At 39.6% G+C, this 16,469-nt stretch overlaps 1 protein-coding gene across 1 annotated transcript in view; it reads right to left on the minus strand.

Annotated features, from left to right (window-relative positions):
- The window catches only part of NWD2 (NACHT and WD repeat domain containing 2), a 185,020-nt gene that overhangs the window by 83,663 nt on the left and 84,888 nt on the right, over positions 1-16,469 (minus strand). The window contains exon 3 of the mRNA XM_043572808.1: positions 9,102-9,218. Coding sequence (XP_043428743.1) covers positions 9,102-9,218 — 117 coding nt within the window. The remainder of the gene's footprint in view (positions 1-9,101; positions 9,219-16,469) is intronic.

Genomic DNA, 16,469 nt, shown 5'->3' on the forward strand with positions numbered 1-16,469 from the left:
TTCACCCACTCCCTCACCTACCTCCCCTCTGGAAACTACCAGTTCTCTGTATTTAAGAGTCTGTTTTGTTTGTTTGTTTTTGGTTTTTGGGTTTTTTGTTTTGTTTTGCTGATTTGCTTGTTGAAATTTATTTAAAATTTTTTTAACGTTTATTTATTTTTGAGAGACAGAGACAGAATGTGAGTGGATTATAGGCAGAGAGAGGGAGACACAGAATCTGAAGCAGGCTCCAGGCTCCGAGCTGTCAGCACAGAGCCCAACACGGGGCTCGAACTCACAAGCTGTGAGATCATGACCTGAGCTGAAGTCAGATGCTCAACCAATTGAGCTACCCAGATGCCCCGTTCAAATTTATTTTAGATTCCACATATAAGTGAAATCATATAGAGAAGATATTTTCAAATGACACCTATGACAAAGAGTATCCAAAATCTATAAAGAACTTATAAAATGGAACACACAAAAACAAGTATCCAGTTAAAAAATGGCCCGAAGACATGAGCAGACATTTTTCCAAAGAAGATATCCAGATGGCTAACCGACATGTGAAAAGAGGCTCAGCATCTCTCATCACCAGGGAAATACAAATCAAAACCATGATGAGATATCACCTCGCACCTGTCAGAATGGCTAGAGAAAGGGGAACCCTCTCACACTGTTGGTGGAAATGCAAACTGGTGTAGCCACTTTGGAAAACAGTATGGAGGTTCCTCAAAAAGTTAAAAATAGAACTACCCTAGGATCCAGAAATTGCACCGCTAGGTATTTACCCAGGGATACAAAAATACCTATTCAAAGGAAACATGCACCCTGATGTTTATGACAGCATTATCAATAGCCAAATTATGGAAAGGTCCCAAATGTCCACTGACTGATGAATGGATAAAGAAGATGTGGAATGGATACACACACACACACACACACACACACACACATGAAATATCAGCCATCAAAAACAATGAAATCTTGCCATTTGCAATGATGTGGATGGAGCTAGAGAGTATTATGCTAAGTGAAATAAGTCCAAGAATGACAACGTGATTTCACTCATAAGTGGAATTTCGGAAATGTAACAGATGAACAAGGGGGGACAAAAGAGGCAAACCATAAAACAGACTCAACTAAAAAGAACACACTGAGGGTTGCTGGGTTGGGGGAGATGTTGGTGAGGGGATGGGTTAAGTGGGTGGTGGGTATTAAGGAGGGCACACGTTGTGATGAGCACTGGGTATTGTATGTAAGTGATGAATCATTAAATTCTACACCTGAAACTAATATTACACTGTATGTTAACTGGAATTTAAGTAAAAATCTGGAATTACAAAAAAAGGAAAATCATATAGTATTTGTTCTCCCTGACTTATTTCACTTGGCATAATGCCCTCTAGGTACATCTATGTTGTTGCAAATGGCAAGATATTATTTTTTATGGTTCATATTCCATTGTGATATCTATATATCTATATATATATTTCACAGAGTCTTTATCCATTCATTAATGGACACTTGTGATGACTGTATATCTTGGCTGCTGTAAATAATGCTGCAATAAAATACAGGGATACATGTAACTTTTTGAATTTGTTTTTGTTTTCTTTGGCTAACTACCCAGTGGGATTACTGGATTATATGGTTCTTCTGCTGCTACACATCTTCTGCCCATTTTTAATGTTTATTTTTGACAGAGTACAAGCAGGAGAGGGGCAGAGAGAGGGGGACACAGGATATGTAGTGGGTTCTGTGCTTACAGCAGTAAGCCTGATGTGGGGCTCAAACTCATGAACCACAAGGTCATGACCTGAGCTGAAGTCGGCCGCTCAACCAACTAGGCCACCCAGGTGCCCCTCTTCTGCCCATTTTTAAATCCTATTGCTTTTTGGTGTTGTGTAAAATCTTCATATATTTTGGATATTAATGCTTTATCAGATATATCATGTGCATAAATCTTCTCCCAGTGGGTTGTCTACTTTGTTGATGGTTTCCTTTGCTGTGCAAAACCTTATTTCGGTATAGTCCCAATAGTTTATTTTTGCTTTTTTTCCCTTGCCTGGGGCACATATCTAGAAAAATGTTGCTAAGCTGATATCCAAGAAATTACTGCCTATGTTTGTTGTTGTTGTTTTTTTTTAATAGGAGTTTTAGGGTTCCAGGTCTCACATTTAGTTCTTTAATCCATTTTGATTTTTTGCATATGGTGTAAAGAAAGTGGTCCAGTTTTCTGGGCACCGTTTTTTGAAAAGACTGTCTTTTCCTCATCGTATATTCTTGGCTCCTATGCCATAGGTTAATTGACCATATAAGTGTGGATTTATTTTTGGGCTCCCTATGCTGTTCCATTTATTTATGTGTCTATTTTTGTCTGGGTATTGTATTTAGAAGAGCTGTTATTTATGGATTCCTTTTCCTCTCTGTTAGGCAGGAGAAGAGGCTGATCATGTCAGTTGCAGTATTTGAACTGGGTGCAACTAGGTTGTAGGTTTAGTTGGATTCAGTTGACTTTGAATTCAAATGTGTCAATGGCAAGACTTGAATATTCATGTTAGGTTTCAGTGGACTTTGTTTTTCTAAACAGTAAGAGATTGTGGAAGAAGACCACTCTGCTTTTTCATCCCAGCTTTCCATTGTTCCATGTTGCCCACTGAGCAGCACATGTCTCATGGAGAAAACTGTGTTTACTTTTGGCCCTCCTCCAAATGTAATGCCAGCTCACCAAGAAAGGACTTTTCTCTCTGGACATGGAACTTGTCTAATCATTGATAACTCTACGCTCTACTATCTCTGTAAAAACAGGGTATTTATAATTTTTTAAGTGGTTGAAATTCCACTCGGAAACATAAGTCCTTTGGACTACAGTTTCCAATGAACACTTTTTCTTACGAATTAAGTTATACAGAGGTTGACTGCTCTCCTGTTCTCTCTTCGGTCCATAATTCTTCTTACTGTGAAACCGTGCTTAAACTATATATATTAGCAAAAATGAACTAAAGGAATCTCTTGGATTCTATAAACAAGATAACTAGCTTCCTTTTCAATAATTTTCAGTGTTTGCTCATTCTATCATTACTTGGGTGATAACCAGGTAATTTATTGGAACCCAACTGGAACCTATTTTAGAGCTACAGTAACTAGTTGGTTTCAACTGGACAAGCTTAATTTTATACAAATGTCTTAAAAATTTTTTTCTAGAGGGAGTATGCAATTCAGGGTGAGGAGCAGAGGGGTGGGGGAGAGAGAGAGAACAGATCTCAAGCAGGCTCCACGCTCAGTGCAGAGCCCCACACGGGGCTCAATCCCATGACCCTGGGATCATGACCTGAGCCGAAACCAAAATCAGACATTGAACCAACTGAGCCACCCAGGTGCCCCTGTAAGACTTCATGTTGAAAATCTAAGGCTTCAGCTTAAGTTTTATTTAATTTTTTTAGGGAAGGACTTAAAAAAAAATCTAGATTGATTAAATGTTTTCCAGCTCTGATCAATGACTATTTTTCTGTTTTTCATATGTTTTGACTAGTAAACCTGTACATATAAATGTGAGAACTAAATCATACACAACCCCTGCGTATTTTTTTAAAGTACAAACTGAGACTAAGCACTTGTATTCTTTTTTCATGTTTCTATTTAATTTAGTATACCTAAAACGGTAAATCAACCATATAATGGAATGTGGATAAAATGAAATATTTTGCAAAGCTAAACTGTTGTGAGAACACATCTTTCAAATTCAGTGATTTCAGAGCTCTCACTGTACAGTTTTCCTTCACTGAAAATTATTAAAAAACCAAACGATCCCAAATCTGAAGCATCATGGCAGCTGGAGGAGAGTGGGGGCAGGTGACAAGGAACGGATCCGTGTGCTGTAGGCTCCATTCGTGTCCCTCTGTGATGTGCAAATATGGAAAGGCTTCATTTTTACCAGTAACAACTATGGACCTTGCTCTGTCTCATCTTTATTCTTCTGCCTAGTGGAAAAACTTTAAATTGCTCAATAGTGATCGATTTCTTGGTCCAACCCTTTTTCTGTTTTCATATTTCTGTTTTGAAATTTAGCCCAGTTGAAAATGTCTATTTCCGAGCTTCCTTCTTCCCACTTTGTGCATAGTCTCAAGTGCAGCTGCCAGGAGCCGTCTGTGGTCGGCAAGAGTGCTCTCTGCAAGTACCACTGGTGCCAGTGACGGTAGTGTGTGTGTGTGTGTGTGTGTGTGTGTGTGTGTAGGGGTGGGTGGGGTGGGGTGGAAGATGGGTGTGCATCCACTTACGTTCAGGTCAGAATGATGGCAGTAGTTCCGTTCTTTTGGAATGCTTCTCTATCCAATGCTGACAGATTATGTCTGTTTACGTCTGGTACCCCAGTGAGGATGCTATATGGACTATGGCTCCCTGAGACTTCTGGAAATTGACAAAGCACGCCGCATTCTCTTTGTCCCGACTCTTAAGATACGGGGAATGGCCCTCTGAATGTGAAGTCATGGAATCACCTCTTACCTGTCTCAGTCCGTGGTAACTGGAGCTGCCTGTATTGGCTGCACAGGCCTGGCTCGAATCCCCTAGGGTAGCCTGCCAATGCCTCTCCCTCAGTAAATCTCCACATCACCCACTCTGGACTGAGGGAATGTAGCGAGACGCTGTCTGCATCTCCCACAGCTCTGACACCCTTGGCGGAAGCTCTTCTAATCCTGTAAGGAAGCTTCTCAAACTCCCAGTTCCTCAAGCCAACAGTTGCTTTAATGAACTTTGGCCAAGACATAGGCCTTCACCTAAGGTCAAGGGTCAATGCTGAAATGTCACAAGCAATTCTTTTGGGGTACTCCAAATTTGGAAGGATGACAAGAAAATGCTTCCTCTCCATAAACACGCATCACGAAGAGGGCCACGGATACGGGAACTCTGCTCAAGGGCATCCCCCCTCCCCCTTCATAAGAGGTTTTTCTGGACTAAGTGGGTGGGACAGGTTTGTGGGGAAGATTCTGCTAAGCTTCCCACACTTGGTGGGGGCTGAGGCAACTCTCTGAAGATGAGGACCTGGACTCCGGTGTAAGCTGTCTTCCTGTAAACAGTGCGGTCCTGGTCAACACCCCTCCTTGGGAGCAGGTCAAGGTCTAAGTAAATTCCAGCAAATTCCTATCCAGCAAATGAATATATACTCTACATTTTACAATGTTTGTTAAGAATGAACTCAAAACCCCTATAACATTTGACTCTATTATCTGCTCTCTATTATCTGATGGTGTCTTAGTGCTTTTCTACATTTAGACTATCATCACCATTTTCAAAGGGAAAAATGTCCAATATTGCATAAATGTCCATTATGGGTAAAAGCGTTTTAGTCTCACTTGAAAATAAATCCCACTTTAATAATAACTAATGGTTGTGCATCCCTTTATCAAGAACTATCACATTTGGTTCCTACAGCAAACCTTTGATATTTGTTCTACGTTTGCTGTAGTTCATGGTTATTTCCCCATTTTATGGATGTGGTAATTAAAGCAGGGTGAGGTTAGTTAACGGCTCTGTCAGAACCAGGGCTCTAACTCAGGTTGCGAAATACAAAGTGTGGCTTTTTCCCACTGCGTGTGCTTTCCTACAAGAAAATGATGTATTCTCAGTATGACAGGTCTCCTGAGTGGATCCTCTGAGAAACTGGACACGTGTGTAGGCACCTGATACCATCCCATCCTGTGATCAAACATGTGCACAGACAGGTGTGGAGGATTAGCCTTCTTGACTGTACGACCTCAGGCCATATCCCAAAGGACCGCTTTTGGGAAAGGATGCTGGAAAGAGCCAAGCACATAGAACGTTTAGGTCCAAGTTCCCTTTGGGTCTCAGTTCCCCGGGTACTTAAAACGAGCTTTGTTTGGTTGCAGAATTTATCTGCATCTAACATAAGGCTAGTATTTGTGAAGCCTTTGAAAATACACAAACTTTGTCATTCAGCAATAGCGAATTTTCCTGCCAAAGACTTTAGCACTAGGGGGAATAATAGGCCATGGGCTGCAAGCCACAGGGGTCATGATGACTTCTAGAAGTAACGCAAGGAAGCATTGGGCAAGGAAACTGGAGCTCATGTGGTAACACATGCACGCCTGCTGTTACCATAGTTACAACAAGAAAGGCCATAAGAGACATACTATATTTCTTATAAGCAGGGAGAGAAGTCTTGCCTGGTTTAGGATCACTGGGGTGAGTAATCCTGGCTGTATCCACAGGGTTTCATCCTGGTTCCCCTGAGTTTCAACATGGAACAGGAGAAGGGATAAATCATTTGTTTACATTCAATGAAGCTGTTCCTATGTTCTCTCATTTAACCTTTATTCTCAGAACCTGCTGAAGCTGGCAGTCTTTATTCACTTCCCTACCAGCAAATTGTGAGAATTAATGGCCGTGGCTAATTTTAGTAGTTTGGGTATGATGCTCTACAGGGAGACAAAAAAGGGGGGGGGGGTTGTGGAGAATGTCCCTCTCATTCCTGACTTTTCTGAGGCTGAATCAGGACAGCATAACAACCGTGATTCCCCAGGGCGGACCTCCCCAGTTGGGCTTTCCAAGCATCACGGAACCTGGTCTAACTTGTCTTCCACTGAGTCTCCTGTACAGCACCCCTACCCTCTCCTTTGATGACAACTTTCTTAATGATGCACTCATTGCACTCTGGGCCGGATGATTTCATCTTTAGACAGTTTTGAGAGGTAACAGTGATACAACACTTACTGCGGATTCCGGATACGAGACACTACAAAGTGCTCTGGAATGTCATTTCATCCTCAGAGGGACCCCAGGAGACAGAGAACTATTATCAGCATCATCCCCATTTCACAGATAAAGAAACTGAGGCTGAGGGTAGTAAAGAAACTCCTCCACTGTCAGGCAGCTATGACATATCAGAGCCCAGGGATATGCGACCCCCCCAAACCAGTGAGTACTGTATCTTCCGACTTCTTCACCTGGAGCTGAAGCCGAAGCCTGTCTTCTTGTTCCTTCCAGCTGCCGGTCCTAATTTTGTCCACTGAAGACCTATGGAAAAGGTCTTAATTCCTCTTCCCCTACTAAATCTTCAGATATCTTACATGGCTTTCAGGACTGTCTTGTTCTGTTCAGACCACAGGACACTGTTGTTAGATGTCCACTCTTCAACCCCTTAAGTCATGTATTTTCGTTTGGCTTCCTGCATTAGCGCTCTAAGGGGGCTCCCCGCTCTGCCCTCTATGTTACACCTGGCAGCCGTGGTGGGCCTTAAGAGAGGTTAGGTCACTTCAGTCTTCTCAAAATACTCTGTGGCTTCTCAGGTCATTGGAAGCAAAATCTCTGCAGCCAACTTCAAGATGAGCAAGCCCAAGATCATCCTGTCCTCCCCCCTCTTGCTCATACTGTTCCCTGAACATGCCAAGCATGGTCCCAAGTCCTTTCCCTGGAACACTCTGCTCTGGAAATATACCTGGTTCTTTCCCGTCCTTCCTCCTATCTCCCCTCACAGGCACTACCCACACCTTAGCAGTAAGGCCTGTCTCCAACCACTCTACCGAAAATAACAAATCTCTCCCCTCATGGGTCTTCCCTCTTCTCCTTCCTTTTTGTATTCGTCTCCATAGCACTTATTATTTTCCTTATTTTCTTCATTTTTGCCTACCCTCTCCCTTTGGGCCCACTTAAGAGTATTAAGCTCTCGAAAGGGCAAGGAGTTTTTTGGGGTTTTTTTGTCTGATTTATTCATTTATTTTGGCAATTTATTCTTTATTTTATTTGTATGTGCCCAATAATTATTAAAACTTTTGAAAGTGGTTAGTTTTATCAGTCTTCTGCGAACACCCGGTGTTCATCCCAACAAGTGTCTTCCTTAATGCCCCTTCCTATTTAGCCCATCCCTACACCCACAACCCCTCCAGCAACCCTTAGTTTGTGCTCTATAGTTAAGATTCTCCTCTATTTTGTCCCCCTCTCTGTTTTTATATTGTTTTTGCTTAAGGGCAGGGAGTTTTACCTTCTTAGTTCAAAACTAAGGTTAAATCATAAGTGGCAGACAAAATAACCATTTCATATGGGTCAACCCACCATATCCCCAGCACTAAGAGCAAGGCCTGGCACAGAGGCATTAAGTAGTTGGCAAATAAGTAAATAATTTATATACTGATACTAAAAATGCTGTAGAACCTTTATGCACTTTATTATCCTCAGGAAAAACTTCACTATCGCGTGGCTGGATATCTGATATCACCTCTGTCTTCCTAATCCTTTGTGGAACTGAATATAAATAGAAATGCAAATAAATATTAAAAACTCTTGCTGACACACTAACTCTAGGCTTTTAACTGTATGATATTTTCTTTGAAGCATTCACTAGTTTCAGATTCATCTATCAGCCTCAACATCTCTGTGTTGAGAGGGGTAACTTCCATATCAATTGCTAAAATCTGTCTGGATTCAGGATAAGCTAATTCTTTCTTAAGCTAAATTAAGGCAGTGATTTAACACAATCACCTGCCAGAGAGTGACCCGCATGTCATACTACCACTGTGTGTACATAGAAGAGTACGTATTCTTTGGAAAATATGTCTCACTTGAAAAACCTGTGCATTTGTAGCCTTTAAATCACTCTGAAGAATTTTTTCCTCCCATAGGGCATCACTTTCTATTGGTGGATTTGATGTCCTACATTGGTTTACTTTAACAAATGTTTCAGTCAGTGTGTTAAAAAAAAAAACAAACAACAACCTGCCAACAATTCCGGTGTCAAGAAAGGGAGACACTGATGTAATACATTATACCCTGTAAGGAAAATCAGGCTACTTACTGTACACGGACACAGTAATCCTTACTGCTAATCACAAGGTGTGGGGGAAACTGCTGTCAGACCCAAGTCACCCCTTCGATTACCACTGCGAATTATTCACCGTGAATTTGCAGTGCTGCTTATGGAGAAGCTGAAGGTTTTGTTCTCACACATTTAGGGCAAGGAGACAGTTTATAGTTTTTCAATAGGTAGAGAAAAGCCAGGATTTGTTCCTCATTCAAAATAACTAAAAGTCCCTTAAGAATCACAAACCAACAACAATTCTCACAGTCATCTACAATTTAATATAAAGCATTAGTGTTTTTATACCCACAACAAAACATGGACCTGCGGAAGTTTTCAAACACTCCTCCAGCTGCTTCATGCGTGTCTTCTGGAGCTCGGGGCTGTCCCACTCGTCCTCATCGATGCCCCAGTAGAGATCTATGACCTGGGAACCAATGGATGAGGCAACATTAGTTTACCTGCAGGAAAACTTAATTTACCTTTATTCTTACTTACAGTGTTAAGCTAACGTGACTTTTAACTTTCCTCTTTGCAGCACGTTTTCCCTTAAGAGGGAAAATTATATTTAAGACCCAAACAGATATACTGTTTTACCCCATGATAGGTGTGCATACTGTAATGTCTTTTGTTCTTTATTATACTGTTGACATAGGCCCAGAGAAGAATGAAATGTTAACTGTCAGCAGAGGTTTTGTGGAACCAACTTTTCCTTATATTGAAATGGTAACAGGAATTCAAAAACATGTCTGGAAGCAACCACGTTATTTGGGATATGGCAACCACATTATTTGAGACAATTAAACAATAGTGTATAATGGTGCTGTGCATCTTAATATGAGATATGGCAACCACATTATTTGAGACAATTAAACAATAGTGTATAATGGTGCTGTGCATCTTAATATGAGAAGGGAAAACCATAATGGGCATTAATATATACTGACCTAGAGGGAAACATCTACATTTCTTAACATGTGTTTTTAGGTTTTATGTATTTATTTTTATCATGCTTTATCCCACGGGAATAGACATTTTGTTTATGTCTGTTTCATCTGAGAGCAGTTTGGCTTTCATCAATATATGTCTGAGAAACATGTATTGGAAACAATGAAAGGCGGTATGCCTTAATGAGAAGTGAGGATAATAGGATCCTCTATTTCCTTACTTCAAAGAGTATGAGGGAAGATGCTGAGAGTCTGTGAAAACTTCCGCAAGCACACTCTTTGAAAAATCTATGAAGAGCATTATGGGTTTCCTTCCCTTTACTCAACTGATGTTCTGCATACATAAGGTAAATGTTTCCAATTGTAGCTTTGAAGATTTCCTTTTTCTTGTTTCCCACAAGCAGAAAAAGAACCTCCCCTCCGTACTGGCTGTTTGTATGGCATTCACGGAGACGCAGCCACAGAGTGTGTGTCCTCCATGGTGCCCCAAGCGGACCTCAAGGGCTCGCGTACCTCCCGTGTCCTGGCCATGGCCCTGCATGGGTGTGTCTGCACCAGTTCTTTGTCTATGTGCATAGGAGTTTTTAGATGGCTGACAAAGATATAACAACTTCTTAAAAAATATCCTTATGTTTTATGATAAATGATGAATATCATATTTTGGGGGTTCTTCCCTTTAATCTACCTTACAAAGTTTAATCACAGTATTAAGGAAGGAGTCATCTGAGATGATAACTTCGGTGTCCCGTATGAGAGCCTATAACTTTGGCTATTTAAAATTAAATATAAATTAAAATTAATTCAGTCCGAATACTCAATAGCCACATGTGGCTACTGACTCTCATGTTGGAAAGCACAGATACAGACTACTTCACCATAACAGAAACTTTAATCTGGCATAACTGTAAATTACTGAGATTATTAGAACAAGACATTTTTGGCCATCTACCAATAACTTGTCAAACACACAGATCTGCAATGTGAATGCTGACACTTAGTTGTACCACGCACAGATTAACAGTCATTCAGACAGTCTGCTTTCCATCCTTTTGGCTGACACTGTTTGGACATATGTGAGGAAAGGTCTGATTTAGAACAAATGAATAGAAAAAGAAATGGTAAATATAAAGTTTGATATAGCAAATGCTATCAATATATACCTGCTCTCCTCTCCTCTTTAAAGGACATAAAATTATATAAAATATAATTGGATATGTAACCTATAAAAAAACAGTCCAAAAAGGGAATAGAGTTATAAAGAAGTATGCTAGCTCAATGAAATTAAGTTGGTATAAATCATACATAGTTCTGAGAAGATGGGTCTTAAAATAACTATGAGTAACAAATATAGTGAAAAAAATTATTAAAGAAAATATTAAACCAATAGAGAAAATCAGTGAAACCAAAAGTTCTCTGAACACAGTGGAACAAAACTTTAGCTGCATTAAAAAAAATACTCAAAATTACCAAAATCACAAGTGAAAGAGAGGCATTACTACTGACCTTATAGAAATAGAAAAAGGATTATTAGAGAATACGATGAACAACTATATGCCAATGAATTAGATTACTTAAATGGACAAATACCTAGAGAGAGACAAATCACACAGACTCAAGACAAAACAAAATATGAACAGAAATGTGAAAAGAGATTAAGTAGGAATTTGAAAGAAAAGCATAGGTTCAGATGGATGCACTGTTGTGAACTCTATCAATTCTTCACAGTCTTCCAAAAATTGGAGAACACTTCCCAACTTATTCTTTGAGACCAGTGTGACTCTCGTACTAAAGGCAGACAAACATATAAGAAAATGACAGGGCAGTATCTCATGAATATAAAACAAAAGGAGAAGATTCTAGAATACTCAAATATATTCAAGAACACTTGAAAACCTAATCTGGCAGCATGTAAAAAGTATTACACAACACAACTAGGTGGTATTTATCCCAGGAATGCAAAGTTGGCTGAGCACCAGTAAATTAACTAAGGTGATGCACTTTATACCAATGGAATAAAGGGAAAAAAAATCAAATGATCAATCTTAACAGATACAGAAAAAACATTTGACAAAACCTAACACCCCATTATGATAAAACACACAAAAAACTAGGAATAGAAATTAACTACCTTAACCCGAATAAAGGGCATATACTAATAGCATACTTAATAATGGAAACTCTGCCCTCAAGATTAGGAACAAGGGAAGGATATCCATTCTCACCACTTCTATTCAACACTTCCCTGGATATTCCAGTCAGGGCAATTAGGCAAGAAAAATAAAATGCATCCAGATAGGAAAGGAAGAAGTAGATCTATCTTTATTCATAGATAACACGATCTTATATATTAAAATCCTAAGAAAACCACTAAAAGTGTTGGAACCATCGAGTTGAGCAAGGTTGTAGGATACAAGATCAACATACAAAAACCAAATGTACTTCTGTACACCAGCAATGAGCAAACAAAACAGCAACAGAAAGAATAAAAAACTTAGGGGATAGATTTAACAAAAGAAATGTAAAATTTACACTCTCAAAATTATAAAACACTACTGAAAGAAATGAAAGATGATCTGAACAAACTGGAAGACATCCCAAGTAAATGAACCGGGAGACTTAAGATGGCAATACTCCCCAAATTAATATTTATTTATTTTATTTTATTTAAAAAAAAAATTTTTTTTTTCCAACGTTTTTATTTATTTTTGGGACAGAGAGAGACAGAGCATGAACGGGGAAGGGGCAGAGAGAGAGAGGGAGACACAGAATCGGAAACAGGCTCCAGGCTCTGAGCCATCAGCCCAGAGCCTGACGCGGGGCTCGAACTCACGGACCGCGAGATCGTGACCTGGCTGAAGTCGGACGCTTAACCGACTGCGCCACCCAGGTGCCCCCCAAATTAATATTTAGATTCACAGCAATCACTATAAAACCCAAGCTGGCTTACCTACAGAAATTGACATGTTGATCCTAAAACCCAGAATATGGGAATTCAAGAGCTATTAGCAATTTAGCTATTCAAGAGCTATTTAGCTATTCCAGAATAGCTAAAACAACTTGTAAAGGAAGAACAAAGTTAGAGGATTCTCACTTCCAGATGCAAACTTACTACAAAGGTGCAATAATTAAGACAGTGTGATACTGGCATAAGGATATTCAATGGAATAAAATAAATCCTCACACTTCTGGTCAGCAGATTTCAACATGGGTGCCAAAATAATCCAATGAGGAATGTATCATATTTTCAACAAAAGGTACTGGGACAACTGGAGATCCACATACAAAACAATGAAGTTTGACACCCTACCTCACATCATATACAACAATTAACTTGAAATAGATCACAGACATTAGTTTTAGAATTAAAACTAGTTTTATAGAAAACACAGGAGTATATTTTTGTGAACTGGGATTTGACAATGGTTTCTTAGATATGATAGCAAAGTACAAGTAACCAAAGAAAAAAGGTGAGAAGTTGGACTTCCTCAAAATCAAAGTTTTGTGCTTCAAAAGATGCTGTCAAGAAAGTAAAAAGAGGGGCACTTGGGTCTCTCAGTGAAGTGTCCAACTCTTGATATGGGCTCAGGTCGTGATCTTGCAGTTGTGGGATCGAGCCCTGTGTGGGGCTCCACTCAGCGTGCAGCCTGCTTGGGATTCTCTCTCCCTCTCTCTCACTGCCCTCCCCTGCTCGTGCGCTCTCTCTCGCTCGCTCTCTCTCTCTCTCTCTCAAAATTAAACATTAAAAAAAGAGAAAGAGGACCCTATATGATAATGGAATTGCAGTTAGAATACATAAGGAACTCCTACAGCTCCATCAGATGACAAGCTGATTGAAAATGGACGAAAGATCTGAGTAGACGTTTCTTCACAGAATATATAGATTGTCAATAAGCACATGAAAAGATACTCAACATCATCAGTCATCAGGGAAATGCAAATCAAAACCACAATGAGATAATGCCTCACACCCACTAGGGTGGCTGCCATTAAAAAGACTGATAATAACAAGTGTTAATGAAAATGTGGAGCAGTGTCATACGTTGCTAGTGGGAATATAAAATGGTGCCGCCACTTTGGAAAAGAGCCTGGCAGTTACTCAGTTACACAGAGTTACCACACAATCGAGCAGTTCTCCCAGAGAAATGAAAACATACGTTCACACAAAAACTGATATTCGTAGCAACATTATTCATAATAGCTAAAATGTGGAAACAGTCCAAATGTCCATCAAGCGATCAATGGGGAAGTATAATGTGGTATATCTGTAAATGGAATATTATTTGGCAATAAAAAGTAGTGAAATACTGATGCTACAACATGGATGAGACTTGAAAACATTATTCTAAGTAAACAGTCAGTCACAAAGGAATCCGCTATATGATTCCATGTATATGAAATGTCTAGCACATGCAAATCTACAGAGACAAACAACAGTTTAATGGTTGGCTAGAGCAGGGAGGGAGGGGAACAGGCCAATTTGAGAGTGACAGCCAATTTGAGAGTGACTTTTGTTTGAGGTGATGACAAGGTTGTAAAATTGTAACGCTTACACAACTTTGACTATACTAAAAAGTACTGAATCACACACTTTAAGGGGGACGATTTTGTGGTTGTCATCTCAATGACACTTTGTGCATCCATTTAGTACTGTGATTTTCTACAGGTCTTCCGTCTCCTACTCACAGTAGAACCGAGAGCAACAACAGTAGATGTTTAAATCAAGCGCCTACGATTTTAGTCAACAATAAAATCTAAATAAATATATGTGGAACAAATGACCAGGGTATGAGTCAAAACAAGGATTTCACTTATGTTTTCAAATAGAAGCCTAAGGGACACATGATTTATCTGCCACCAATGGAAGTCTTTTGTAGTAAGTTTTGCTTACTGACTTTCTTCAAGTTTGGCCACCATGGCCCTCATCCAGGGCTGTCTAATGCCACGTCTCCTTACTTTGGTCACTTTGTTTAAATGTTCTCCTGCTTCCAGCTTTTCTCCCTTAAGTTATTCTTTCTCAAACGTCTTTATGGGCAGAAAATGATGAAAAAAGATAAAATCAAGCAACCATGAAGGCAGAGAGGAAATAAATAGAGGAAACATCCAACTTATGCAACACAAAACACCATTTTAGGCAGGCAAATCTGCCGTCTATTCGCATGATCAATAACTGGCAAAAAGTGGTTGGAATCCAAAGTGCCCAACAAGACAAGATTTATTATATACTTACAAAAATTAGTTTAGCTTTTAGCCTAATGCCCAAGCACTGCAGACACTGAATCTAATTTACTATTTATTGGAATACTAACTTGTTGACAGCACATTTTATGTGCCTTTACTTATTTCATCATGAAATATAAACACTCAGGAAAGTAATTTGATTTTATCTTTTTGTACTTAAAGCCATCTAACTTGCTTTAAAATATTCTTAGGAAAGCTAATTTATCATGATTCTAATATGCTGAATTGGTCTGAAAACAAAAAGCCAGCAAATAAAGGCCCTAACGAATTTGGCCACTCGAATCAGACATAACCATTTAAATACCAAGACTGCCCAGCAAACACAAAGCAGCCTGTAAGAAACCAAACATAACCTTATGATTTACCAGAAAAAAGGTCAAATTGGCATTTACCATGGCTTCACACTATCATTCCTTCAGAAACAGCCTTTGAATTGAAATATTTTCCAAAATAGGTTCCTTCTCGATTTTCCCATGCTATCATATGACGCTACCTGAATGCAAGACAAAAGTGTAACTACAGAGACAGTATGGCCGATTTTGGTTTCGAATAGACACAGTACTGAAACGAAGGCTGTTTCTCAAAATTATTATAATGGGAGGCTACCTGTTCATGCCAACGATTCTGCCACTGCCCAGGGCATTTCCTCTGCAGGAATTATCTTATTTTGTATTGAAAAAACCTCTTGTCACTCTACTGTTAGATTTGTTTTTATTAAAAATGGTATTTTCCCAGCCTTACTGGCCTTTACATTGTAAGACATGGCTTTGAAAAGGCCTTAAGCTCTTTCAAAAAAATCAGACCTATCCTTAAAGGGATTAAAATCTGCCACCACTAAAAATATTCAAAAGAACACACAGCAGGTTAGAAAGTTTTGAACAAGGGCAACATTATGGTGATATGGACATAACTTCCAAGGTCAATACAGCACTCATTTGATTTTGATTTAGTTGTGTCTTGTTACTAGAATGTTCACCTTGCAGGAGAATGTAAACGGGGAGGAGTCTTAAACCTCAGACTAGGTTCACCAGAAACTGGGGAGGTACGGTTTACAGGTATGGTAATTCTCGCTCTGGTTAGAATGACTTCCCTAAGATGCATAGGATATAAGAAAAACAACCCTCTTCAGCTCTGCATCATCCACGGCCACCCTTTTACTAGAACTATAGCAAGTCTTGACTTTAGGTCACCTCTCAATTATTCTCTTGGTCATGACATATAGGACAAAGATATATGGGGACATGACTAAGATGGGACTTTTCTGGGAAAGTCAGGTGCTAAATCAAGTCCAGGGAGGACTGGCTGAGACAAGTGGTCATACACAATCACCAGAAGGCTCCAAGAGTATGACATAGGGTGGGTGATGCCTCAGCCAAAGCCTCATGAGGATGATGAACTGCTCACACCTGAGGCCTCTATGTCTTGGAGATTTAGCCTCTGGACAGCCCTAACAATTATGATGTGATAGTGAAGAAAACTAAACCACGGAGTAA

Source organism: Prionailurus bengalensis, chromosome B1, assembly GCF_016509475.1.
Source record: "Prionailurus bengalensis isolate Pbe53 chromosome B1, Fcat_Pben_1.1_paternal_pri, whole genome shotgun sequence".
Lineage (NCBI taxonomy): Eukaryota > Metazoa > Chordata > Mammalia > Carnivora > Felidae > Prionailurus > Prionailurus bengalensis.